This window comes from Schistocerca piceifrons, chromosome 8 (assembly GCF_021461385.2).
Source record: "Schistocerca piceifrons isolate TAMUIC-IGC-003096 chromosome 8, iqSchPice1.1, whole genome shotgun sequence".
NCBI lineage: Eukaryota > Metazoa > Arthropoda > Insecta > Orthoptera > Acrididae > Schistocerca > Schistocerca piceifrons.
In genome coordinates this window covers 344,145,866-344,158,742 of record NC_060145.1, presented here as the reverse complement: position 1 = coordinate 344,158,742, position 12,877 = coordinate 344,145,866, and the positions used below count along the sequence as shown (strand labels likewise).

The 12,877-nt window shown below is 38.1% G+C and overlaps 1 protein-coding gene across 3 annotated transcripts in view; it reads right to left on the bottom strand.

The window, feature by feature from the left end:
* Window positions 1-12,877, bottom strand: part of LOC124711958 (mucin-19-like) — a 534,229-nt gene that overhangs the window by 40,196 nt on the left and 481,156 nt on the right. For 2 of the 3 annotated variants that reach the window (XM_047242230.1, XM_047242232.1), the window contains 4 exons: window positions 10,154-10,346; window positions 9,880-10,026; window positions 3,929-3,981; window positions 3,707-3,796 (listed from right to left, as the gene is read on the bottom strand). In XM_047242230.1, coding sequence (XP_047098186.1) covers window positions 3,707-3,796; window positions 3,929-3,981; window positions 9,880-10,026; window positions 10,154-10,346 — 483 coding nt within the window. The remainder of the gene's footprint in view (window positions 1-3,706; window positions 3,797-3,928; window positions 3,982-9,879; window positions 10,027-10,153; window positions 10,347-12,877) is intronic. The other variant, XM_047242231.1, reaches the window with a different exon arrangement.

The following is a 12,877-nucleotide window of genomic DNA, read 5'->3' as shown; positions in this document are numbered from 1 at the left end:
AGCCGCACATCACACCGGTAAATGTCAAACAATGCCTCACTTGGCGTAAGGAGCATTAACATTAGACGATTGAACAGTGGAAAAAAGTTGTGTGGAGTGACGAATAATGGTACACACAATGTGACGATCCGATGGCAGGGTGTGAGTATGGCAAATGCCCGGTGAACGTCATCTGCCAGCGCGTGTAGTGCCAACAGTAAAATTCGGAGGTGGTGGTGTTATGGTGTGGTCATGTTTTCCACATGGAGGGGCCTTGCACCCCTCATTGTTTTGCGTGGCACTATCACTGCACATGCCTACATTGATGTTTTAAGCACCTTCTTGCTTCCCGCTGTTGAGCAATTCGGGGATGGCGATCGAATATTTCCACACAATCGAGCACATGTTCATAATGCACAGGCTGTGGCGGAGTGGTTACCTGACAATAACATCCCTAGAACGGACTGGCCTGCACAGAGCCCTGACCTGAATCCATCCTTTGGAATGCCGACTTTGTGCCAGGAATCAAGAAACCTGCCAGCACCCGATTGAACATATGCCTGAGAGAGTGGAAGCTATCATCAAGGCTAAGGGTGGGCCAACACCATATTGAATTCAAGTATTACTGATGGACATCACCACGAACTTTTAAGTCATTTTCAGCCAGGTGTCCGGATTCTTTTGATCACATAGTGTACATGTAATCATAACTGTCAAAACTGAAAGACAGGATTGATCTACCAGTGATACCACTCTAATACATCAACAGCCATTGGGAACCACACTATAACTTTCTCAATCTCCCATTTGTTGATTTCGTTCATGAATAGTTGGCAACAAGGTTGAGTAGACCTGTGGACCTCTAATGACATATGTATCATCCAAATTTAAGAAAACTACTAGACGAAAAATTTTATTGTTTCACGTCTTACAGTAAGATATCTTCACGCAATAAATGGCCAAGTTCCTTTTCGTTATTTGTCTTAGTTATTGAGCTGCATACAGTGATGTAGAGCACTGCTTCATGCAATGAAAAGTGGAGCACTGAACAATATATAAAATTTTTTGCACAGGTAAAAACACAATATGGGAAAAATATATTAAAAAAAAGATGCTGTGACTTACCAAATGGGAAAGCGCTGGTAGACAGACAATAAAACCACACGAACACACACACAAATATCAAGCTTTCGCAACCCACAGTTGCTTCATCAGGAAACAGGGAAGGAGAGGGAAAGACGAAAGGATGTGGGTTTTAAGGGAGAGGGTAAGGAGTCATTCCAATCCCGGGAGCGGAAAGACTTACCTTAGGGGGAAAAAGGGACAGGTATACATGCGCGCGCACACGCACACGCGCACGCACGCACGCATCCCTCAACACATATACAGACACATATGTCTGCTTGTGTCTAGATGTGTGTGTGCGCGCTGTCAAGTGTATACCTGTCCCTTTTCCCCCCCTAAGTTAAGTCTTTCCGCTCCCGGGATTGGAATGACTCCTCACCCTATCCCTTAAAACCCACATCCCTTTGTCTTTCCCTCTCCTTCCCTCTTTCCTGATGAAGCAACCGTGGGTTGCTAAAGCTTTTTTAATGGTCTATCTAAAAACGCTTTCCCGTTTGGTAAGTCACAGCATCTTTTTCTCAAGATACTGGTTTTTATGTCTACTAGAGAGTTGTGCACATGGCACCAGTGTTCTATCCATGCACAGCATGAAGTATATGGTCGTAACATCTATATTACAGTGAAACTCTGCTTTTACACTTTTCAAGGGACTTCAAAAAAATGATGCAAACTGTGTGAAAATGAAATATGTGGGAAATAACGTTTTAAGCTGTAAAAGTTACATATAGGATACACCCTTCCACTTTATGTATGATATATGTACGTATCGAGCACCAAGAGACTTGTCAGGGACGTTTTTACTATCTAATTAAGATTTATTATCTAATAAAAACCGCTGATGTAACTGGAACTGATAACTGTTTGGGAAGTACAAACATTTGACTCAATTTCATGTCATAATCGATGTTTTTGAAAGCCTGCAGCTGTCATTCACTATGTAAGTAATGAAATACTGCACTAATTACGTATGTTTCATGCTTAGCATGATGCATTTCGAGAATTTATCTCATTGTCAAGTGCAAATATGTATTTTGTATGGTGTTTGAATATGTGTTATTCTGCATCTCTTGCAATGTAGTAGTCTTTTTGAGGTTATCAGGTACTGAGCCTGATCAGTTATGTAGAAAGCCAGACACACACGCAAACTATCACTCATTGTTTGTTTGTGTAACAACACAAAATATACATACATAAATGAATAGAGTGCCTTGGTGTCAAGAAACTTAACCACTTAAAATTTGTAAACAATACTGGATGGCGTACATCATGCCAACATCATATTTTCTCCACAAACATTTTTTCGTAATGCGTAAATAGCAGGAAAATTATATGTTGACGAAAAACCAGGTGCAAATTAATATTGTGAGCACAGGAAATTTGACGGGATCGATAAAAAATGTCAAACAGCGCGAATTCCGGGAACGTAAAAGCGTGGTTATACGGTATTTCATAAATCGTTCAAGACATCGAAATGAGGCTTTTTGCAAATTATAGCACGTGAAGAAGTACCTGTATTGTTGTATTATTAATACTCTAAACTTTGTGTATCGACGAGATATAGATGTAATTGCAATTTTTTCGATGGAAAGAATTACTTCTTTTAAAGGCATTGCAAACATTTAGCAAGACCTTTTTTGTGTTGTCAGAAGATGTAATCACGAAGTAACTAAATGTTTTAATTATTTCTGTTTCCACTGAGTCTTTTGTTATTTACAAACTTTACAGATATGTGTAATGATATTAGCTTGCAACTAGTCTCTCCAGCAACATTATTGCAGCAGTATTTATGTGGAGTCTTCTGGTACGCTACTTTCATCCTGTGACACCAAGTAAAGTATAATTGCCCATCACCATCTTCATGCTTTTTCCTCTGTACAATCACAACAGCATGCCATTTATGCAGTCGAAAATGAAGATGGAAACAGTAACATCACAGCAGCAAATGCACACAGGCAAAATGACAAAGCTGCTTAGCACTCAGGGCGGAAACATGGCTTCTTAGCCGGTAAATGTCTCACACATTAATGCATCCATGGCACACAGAGGTCCAAGCAGCTGACTGTGTTAATATGTAGGCAGCACAAAGGCAGCAGCAAGATGCACTCATATACATGTCTAGAGTACCTGACTGAAGGATCAAAGGCGCACATAAACGTGTCCACGGCACCCAGGGACAGTAGCACCACTATGCAGTAACACAGCCAGAGCAGTACAATGGTTAAGTAAAAATCTCCCCCCCCCCCCTCTCTCTCTCTCTCTCTCTCTCTCTCTCTCTCTCTCTCTCTCTCTCTGTGTGTGTGCGCGCGTTCTTCAAATTCTAGAATTCTTGCAAAATATTAGTGCTTGGCATAAAAATGCACATTTTGCAGCTTTCTATCAAACCCAGTTTTGATTGTACTCTGAAAAAATGAACCTATGGCAAGTAAATTAATGTAATGTGTGTGTGTGTACCTGTATAGCCATGTGTGTTTCTGTTACATTTCTATCACATCATCGTTAACATCCACCAGAGGATTAGATAACTAAAGGTAATAATTACAAGCAGAAAGTACTATGGACAAACCACATTTTAAAACACTGTAATGCTTTTATGATAAATTACCTTAGTTCTTCGAGTTTTGCTCTTCCGTTCATTGCTTTGTCCAGACTCCAGTCGATTCACTGCATTACCATTCTCATCAAGAGATTTAGCCTGCACATAAAGGGACAAGTTATCACTAAATATACATTTAACTCGTGAATGTTGTGGAAACGTTTCCATTCTTCACTCAAAACCTTTACTTGAAACAGAAGAATTAAAATTATTTTCAACTACTTAACACACCTTTATATCTGAAGGGAAATCCTTACTGCCCTGGAACACTCGCCCCACTTGCTCTGAAACAAATGTAAATATTGGCATTGTTAGACACCTGTCGTACATAATCACAAGCAGTAGTAATCAACAACTCTGTTGAGTAGAAGTTCCTTTATTTTCAGGACCATATTTTAGATGGTTGTTACTTATAAGTGTGCTTAAAGCTACCAATAAGTAATGTAATATTTCAATTATGTGGAATGCTCTGTCAGATTTCAGCAGTGGAAAGGGTCATAGAACGATAGTTTCATTGCAGATCAGCACACTGTGGCCAACGAATGTAGTACAGCACTTCAAACTTTCTACTGAGACCGTATCATCGCAAATAAGAAGCTTCCTAAAACTGCACTGGAAGAAACTTTGTGGCATTGTGTACACCTGTTCTTGTCCTGTCTCCACAACCCAGTCAGCCAACAAAAACTGATTCACTCACTCACTCCCTCCCTTTTACCAGCCCACAAAGGTGAAAATCTCTGAGCTAGCTCAGGATACCAGAAGCCCAACAGTTCAAAACCACAACTTTAAATGCACTTAATTGTTTTAGCACTTGCCTGAGAGGAGCTTCCTGGAAACTTGTGCCTTTTGAAAGGTTCTCTCTCTTTCATCTTCATTTTGTGTTTCAGATATCACAGTAACTGTGTATTCACTTCCTGACGTTCAGGAATACTGTGTCAACAGTGGTATCAAACTTTCCTGGAGCAGTTTGGCTTGAACCCCTTTACTGTAGCCACAAAGGAATGTTTCCACAGCTTAATCTGGTTAATAGGAACCGACTAACATCTCCTCCTTTATTACTATGTGGTCCAAAGTCTTCTTCCACTTCAAAATGACCGAAATCTGGTTTTTGAATGTCCAAACATTCCTGAGTGTGTGTCTTATCAACTGATGTACTTAACAGGCAAAAATTTTATTTTAATAGCTTTATAGTTGACTGCAAATTCTGAGCCATGGCTGATGTTCAACATATGTTGAATCTTGACAAATCACTACCTCAACTTTCTTGCTGTCCTTTTACATTTTTTTAAGTAAATAGCTTGAACAAAAACTTAGCTGCAAATACATATCCACTTCTTACGTAATTTACCCTCTGTAATTCTTGCAGAATACTGCAGTTGCAGACCCTTCACATTACAAAAACCAAATTGCTTATCTCATTTTTTCTTAGGTGCATACAAAGAATGTGGTGATAAAATGCTCTGAAATTTTATTTGAACTGAATCATTCACTAACCAACACAGCAAAAGTCCTAGAATTACAGTGAGGTTAACGCATGACATTGTCAAGTCAAATGTTGCTAACTACAGAGTGGGGTTGGGGGCTTTTCACTTGTCAAGTTGCCCTCAGATATGATCACTACATTCTACTCTTGAATCTTAAGGACATATGTTACATCTTCTTAACTCTGGGTTCCTCTGATGTCATTCACACAAATATTTTACATTAGAAGGTTGTGAAACTGTTGTTTGGATTGTCACAACACCATTGTCGATCAAGAGGTAGCTGCAGTTATTCGAGATATTTGTTCACCACACATTCCTCTGTTATGTGAATTATGCATGTACTGCAAGTATTGTTGAAGGTTAATATGCTCTGTCCCTGTTGCATTATTCTGTGTTCAGGACAGTATGAAAACACACAATTAAGCAGTAAAATTTAGGTCAATATGGCAGATAGGCATCACTAAACAAACTCTGAAATTTTAGAACTCTAAAAATGGCTTTCAAATCACACATTCTTCCAGACAAAAACAATTTTTTAAGATCAATATTATTCATTAAAGCGAGAAAGTGGAAGGTCAAAATTGACTACATTTGCAGTTACTTGTAAATTCCCATAGTAATTGGTTGAAAAAGGGGAGCAGAGGAACAAAGTTAAGAGAGACACCCAGTATCTGGAGTTGCCACAGTAGACTCACTCTCAGCATATTCTTTTCCTGAGAAACTGCTACCAACAGGCAAGAACACACGCCACTAGAAGACACAATGTTTGTTGTGAATAAAGAAAAGCTGCAAGAAATGAATGTATGACTGTAGAACATCTAGCACAAACTCAGTTTTTTAATTAATAAAATGAAAAACAAATTAACATTGCACTAAACAAACATTACTTGTAAGTAGAGTGTTTAGCAGTGTCAGACGAGTGATTTCAATTCAGTTGCCTATCTTACACTGCAAATTACGAAAATTCTGTGAATGTAAGAAAAAAGTTATAATGCTGAGAAAGAGTATGGTTAGAAATCGTATCTACAAATTCATACATGCCTTACCTGCATTAACATGTTTATTCTCAAGGAAGAAGAATTGAAGTTCACGATTCCTAAATAAATTGTTTTTAAGTGAATTTAAAAAAGGAACCAGTATAGCAAGTATAGTAACTCAGTAGCAGTAGTAGTAGTAGTAGTAGTAGTAGTAGTAATCTGCAGATCACTTTTACAAAAATACTGGACACTTCATGGTATTACAGTTTAAGAATGAAAATACGTAAGTCATACATACACATTTACATACATAAGATTTAGTTCGTTAAGAATGTGACAGGTAGTTGGCTATAGCCCTACAGTAGGTACCATTCCAGTGTTTGCCTGAAGTAATTCATGAAAACCATGTGGAACTTTAATCAGGAGCTTCCAGCCTCCTGAATACAAGACCAATTTGTTTAAAAAGGCACACCTCATACTGTTTGTCCCTAGTGTACAATACTGTTTGGTGAAGACATTTCATACTGTAACACCACACACATTATCAGCTAATTGCTATTAACAGACTAATTTGTAACATGGGCTGATAGAATCAGGTTAAGATAGTTTTCAAGACAAGATGATGAGGATTCAAAATTTTGTCCAAAAATGCACCAATGGTTCATTTTAAGAGTTATCATTTGATTGGATACTGCAAAAATGACATACCAGGCATGTTCTAATCTTATAACTATTAAATTTCTCCGACAGTGAACATAATTTGAAATTTATGGTTATCTGACACAAATTTCCTTTAAATGACATCCTGTCAAAGGCAATTTTATATTTACTCTACCATTATTATTTTGAAGTGACAATGATACTAGAGAAGACTGTCAAAAACAAAATTTTTGAAGTAAACATGGACAGTTTGTAACTGACAACAGTTTCTGTAATATTACATTGCAAATAATTATAGTCATATCAATTAATACGAAGTCCATGTTGGAATATCAACAAAATTTTACAAGGATAGATTGATAATCACACTGTACGGAGTTGTAGACAGGCACATTGAAAAGACTTGTTACACACTGAGCTTTCGGCCAAAGCACTCTACTTATTCTTCAGTAAGGACTGACTGAAAGACCAATGTAAACGTATTTTTTTCCACGTTAATTAGCAACATACTTTCCCTTGGAGCTGGCTTATAACATCCCAGCATGTTAGGAAATGAAACCCAGCAAAAAAAGAAAGGGTTTTTGGAAAGATCTTTCACGTGCAGCAACATGTACACTGTGTATTTTTGTACTATGGAATTCCACCAAACACTGCACAGTAGCTGCTGAAGCATTGAAACTGAAATTGTGATCCACTTTTGTCAGCCAATCATACCTCTCCTTATCTCGCATCATCTCGCCAGCCAATGACAGCAGATATTCAGAGCATAGGACATGTGATGTAGTCAGCTAGTAGCAACATCACTGCTAAGTAGTGTGAACACACAAATAGAAATAGTTTAACAACTGGTGTAGCTACAAGGGAACCCAAGCTTTCTGGTCTTTTTTAGCGTGTGTTACCCTTTAAGATATGAGAGACACAAAAGTTTCAAATAATAGCATAAATAGGTGGTCTTCTGGACACAAAATTTTTCAAGTGGCTTTTCCTCAATGTGTTACATTTTTTTATGCGGGTCAAATGCTCCTTGATTTAAAAAAGTCATCAGACATTCTCACATGTAACAATTGATCTTGCAAAAAAGGAAATTTGCATTGGAATTAACACTTCTAAAACTAGCAATCGCAATATCTTCCCTGTGACCTGTTTGAAAAGTAAACAGTTGTGACATCATGCTCATCAAAAGCAGTCTGTTGTTACAACATACTGAATAGTCTATCTTAAAGCTATTGTCACATTTTGCTGTGTGTGTGTGTGTGTGTGTGTGTGTGTGTGTGTGTGTGTGTGTGTTTTCATTGTTATAAATGGCAATGGCACATTTTCTTGGCAACTAAAGTTTTATTTTGGTCTTATCATCTTGTTTGCATTTCATTGCTGCAGTATTGTTCAATAGTAGTGGGCTAAGGTAAAATTCTTTGTTACAGTATCACTTCTTACCAATCAAAATTAGAATTTTTAACTGAAAACCAAAACAATGAAAAATTCCCGGAATTCTGTAAAGTTCCCAGGTTTTTGCTGGATGAAAATTTCCCAAGTTTTTCCCGAATATCCTGGCGTATGTATCATTTTCACTTCCTCTCTGGTCATTATTTCCATTGTTCTTAATATGTTCGCCTCCTTCCATTTTTCTATTTTAATGCTTTGAATGCTAAAACAGCTTCTAATCTGGGAAAGACTAATGCATCAAAACACCTTAGTACAACAATTTACAAAACATTTGTATCTAGTGACATGAATTGCTCTTTAAATAACTGCTACAAAGCAGTTCAAATCACTGAATACATTTACATCTCTTTTGCCAACAAAGTGGTCCATCCACTCCAATATGGTGCACATACCTCAAAATACTCAATTTTGTCACACCACTTTTCTTCTAGCCACCTCAATTATCAAAATAGTTAAATAACTGAAATTAGGGCTTGCAGAGTGTAATGCCTGTGTACCATCTGCAAATGGAAAAGGACATGGGAATATGAATCTTATCCACCATGTACCCTTCACTGCACAAATGTCTCATGATACACGAATGTAGAAGCAGTGGGTTAGTCGATCTTGGTTTTGGAAAAATATGCCTCAGTAATTCCCAGTTCCATATCACACCACAACCTTTTCACTACAAATGAATATTTCACAAATTTACCTAGATTGTTGCCTTCCCAGTGTTGAAAGCTGGCTCTGTCAAAACAACTATTCCAGGAAAAGTATTGGTCATTAGGCGTCAGATCACCCTGGATCTTTTGAAGTAACATTTTTCAAGAATGACAAATATCCCCCCCCCCACTCCACTTTAACTCAAATGATTTAAATTTTGAGCTACAACCAAATTTTACATGAAATTTGTCAGGCTTCAGCTGCCCATTTTTACCAATAAAGTATGAAATTTGAAGAGTCAGCTTCTGCAGTGTAACACCCTGAATATATTAATACTTTCTGCTAGTCTCAGTTTTATTACCTGCATATGGTTTCTTATCCATATGTTACTACTTTCATGAAATTCATTTGGTTTCTGTTGAAAAATCTCCGATTGTTGTCATACACGTTTCTCAGCATGAAGATAATTGCCAAAAACCAATGAGAGCTTTTCAATTAATATACTCCAAAACCATATCACAGCTCATTCAATTTTAATGTACAGTCTAATGTATTAACAATTACAAGCTGTAATGAAAGCACCTACCATCACCCAGCACATGCTGCACCTGCCACAGTAAGTGTGACTACTCATTTAATACCATTTGTTATCATAATAGTTAACACTGCGTTAAAAATGGTCATATGCTAGACTCTCAACAATTTCAGAAGCAGCAGCTAAGGTATCGACAATTCAAATTAACTGTCATATCAATCGAAGCTAAATCCTTCACATACAGGTAAGATCTCCACACATAACAAAGAACAAATGAATATGAACAGGGAATCTTGCATCAGTGGTAAGAGTAAAATTCAGTTCCAACTACTCACAGATGACTTATCCTCCTGTCAAAGCAACAGAATAACTCGAATATCCATTAAAGAAGTAGCAAAACAACTAATAATTTAATTACAAATGTGATAAATATATTACCTGATCCAAGAGACGTAGCAATCCAGGTATTTGGTGGTAATGATAGGACACTTAAATGTTGCATCTGCATTGGGTAATTGTTATGTATTGCTACACCAGATTTCGCAGCTTCTGCCCCCACTGATCGTTTCAACACTGCGTCATTTCCTGCACTTACACAAAGTAGTGAGTCAGAAACCAGCAATTTCTCACATTTTAAAACAACTCAATGTACTATTAAGGTCACGTCCAAGCTACTACACCACTGGACATTCATAATTACAAAGCTACTGACCTTTCGTTGCAGCAGAGGTAGTGGAGACTGTACGTTCCTCCTGGGCACCACTGCCACTGCGAGCAACTGAACCCATGATGCACTTAACGGAGTTGTAGGACGACGCCAACTGGAGAGGGCTCTGGTCGACACCATTTACCACAGGAACACTTGCACTGCCCTTCTCCCGCTGCAAGACAACCGGCAGGCTCCACTTTTACATGCAACAAGGATGGAGCCCGAATTTTGCTACCACCATTACATTCTGCTTATTGCAAAACCTATTCTCCTAGCTCTTTTCTGACACTTAAATCAACAAGCCAACTTTATCTTTAACTCTAAGAACATAATACATTATACAATATTTTAATCCAAATGACCTTCATGACCCCCCCCCCAACAAACACACACACACACACACACACACACACACACACACGAAACGCTCATCATACAGAATTCTCAAGGCTGTTTACCCCAAGCTGCACAGTTTTCACCTTTGACAAACCTACCAGATCAAAGAAACAGATAACACATTCTTTGAGATATTGGTGCCTTAAATGCTCATTTAAAATTTATGTGCACTGCTTGTAATGACATCTCGTTACTGTGAGAAGTACAAGGCTGCAAAAAAACAGTACAGAAAAGAAATGACATTACAGAGAAAAAGAAATTGGCAAATACTGCCCCCCCCCTTCCTAACAAGCTTCATAAAAGTATACAGAAAAAGGAGGCGAGAAGCAATTGCAAATATGGAATCATTTCCTTCAAATGGCATAAGCAATGTGTGGAAAAATAAGTATGCCACTTCCTGCGAGGGGATTATACAAAGATAATGTAACTTACCAAACGAAAGCGTTAGTATGTTGATAGACAAACAAACACACACAAAATTCGAGCTTTCGCAACCTAAGGTTGCTTCATCAAGAAAGAGGGAAAGACAAAAGGATGTGGGTTTTAAGGGAGAGGGTATACACTCCTGTGCGTATGTGTATACCTGTCCTTTTCTCCCCCTAAGGTAAGTCTTTCCGCTCTCGGGATTGGAATGACTCCTTACCCTCTCCCTTAAAACCCACATCCTTTCGTCTTTCCCTCTTTCCTGATGAAGCAACCTTAGGTTACGAAAGCCCGAATTTTGTGTGTGTGTTTGTTTGTTTGTCTATCAACATACCCAACGCTTTCGTTTGGTAAGTTACATCATCTTTGTTTTTAGATATTTTTTCCCACATGGAATGTTTCCTTCTAGAGCTGTTGAAAGGCAATTTCATACAATTTCCAAGTCACCACATTTCCAAAAGGATAAATGTGAAAGCTGCTGACTGACTCCCATGTTGTACGGAACGCATTCATTTCTAACCAGGCTTTCTGTTGTTATGGACTTCCATCCAGGTGTGTGTGTGTACTGAAATACCATGACATTGTAATGTGTGTCACTCTCAACTTGTGGCGAATACTGCCAGAAGATGCAAGAGTGACACCCATTGCAATGTCAAGAAATTTCATAAGTCACCCACAGGAAGTCAAAATGTAAAGCAATGTACATACAACCATTTGAACAAACCAATTTCAGTGGGCTGCATTACTGGTATCTCCTTTCTGTTAAATGTCTGTATTTCACGTCTCTATAGAGGGTCGAAATTATTATTCTACTGTAAAACTGTTCATTTTTCTCTTTCTGCATAAGGCTCCTGAACTACTGAAAATAACGCCAAGTCAGGCTGATGAAAGAATGTGTGACACCTAACGCACATTATGTGTAGACGGGACACACTAGTACCAATCTGAGGTCAGGGACTTGTAAATATTGCCAGTGATAGTGCCACATTGCTAATCCTACTACTCAGGCTAATGACTGTTGCTACACTTTCTCATAGCTGCAAAGCATTTGTTACAGATCACAACATACTGATTTAGCACAATCTCACAACACAGTGTGAAATGTTGAATTGTGTATCTGACATGTATGAAAGCATGCCCTCTACTTCAATCTGAAGGAAAGTAGCAAGGGGCACTACCGTGAAGAGCCCCTCTCTTAAGTTCGTGTGTAGCATAAAGTTCCTATGTAGCACACAACACAATTTTGAAGAAGAAACAGCAGACCTCAGACGACAACAACTCTAGCTCTGAAAATTGAAACAACCTTTATGAAGAAAATAACTAAAGAGAAGTGTGCTGGGAAATCTACAGGAACCAACAGCTACTCTTTCAACTATAGATAAAGAGTCACTGTGTGCTGTTAAAACAAAAGAACTGGATCAGGGTTGCCAAAAGTTTCCCCCAAGTGAAATTCCATTTCCAGACAAGTTTCAGCATTTTTTTCTGGCAAATTCTGATATCAAGGGTAAGTGAAGATTTAAGTTAACAATCTGTCTATGCAGCTATGGTACAAGAAACTATAGAGCAAACGAGGAAATACCTATAAACAACTTGGAAGCAGGGAATGTTTCTTGACTGGAGCAAAAATCTTAAGTACTAAGATCAACATCTTAGATGGAGGAAGCAAGACAAACTGTATATGTTTATCATTAATAACAGTAATGTTACTTCAATAAAACAACACAAATTTGGTGATAAAAATATGTATTTCCATGGAGTTGCAAGACAGATTTAAAATATCTTCACTGATTTCAGAGATAACCTCATAAAAAGGTAGGCCTCTTGAGAAGAGTGTATAAGGCGGGGAAGATTTGTGTAAACGAACACTGTAGGTGACCGCCTATAAAACATTGCTTCAGTGTTTGTTAT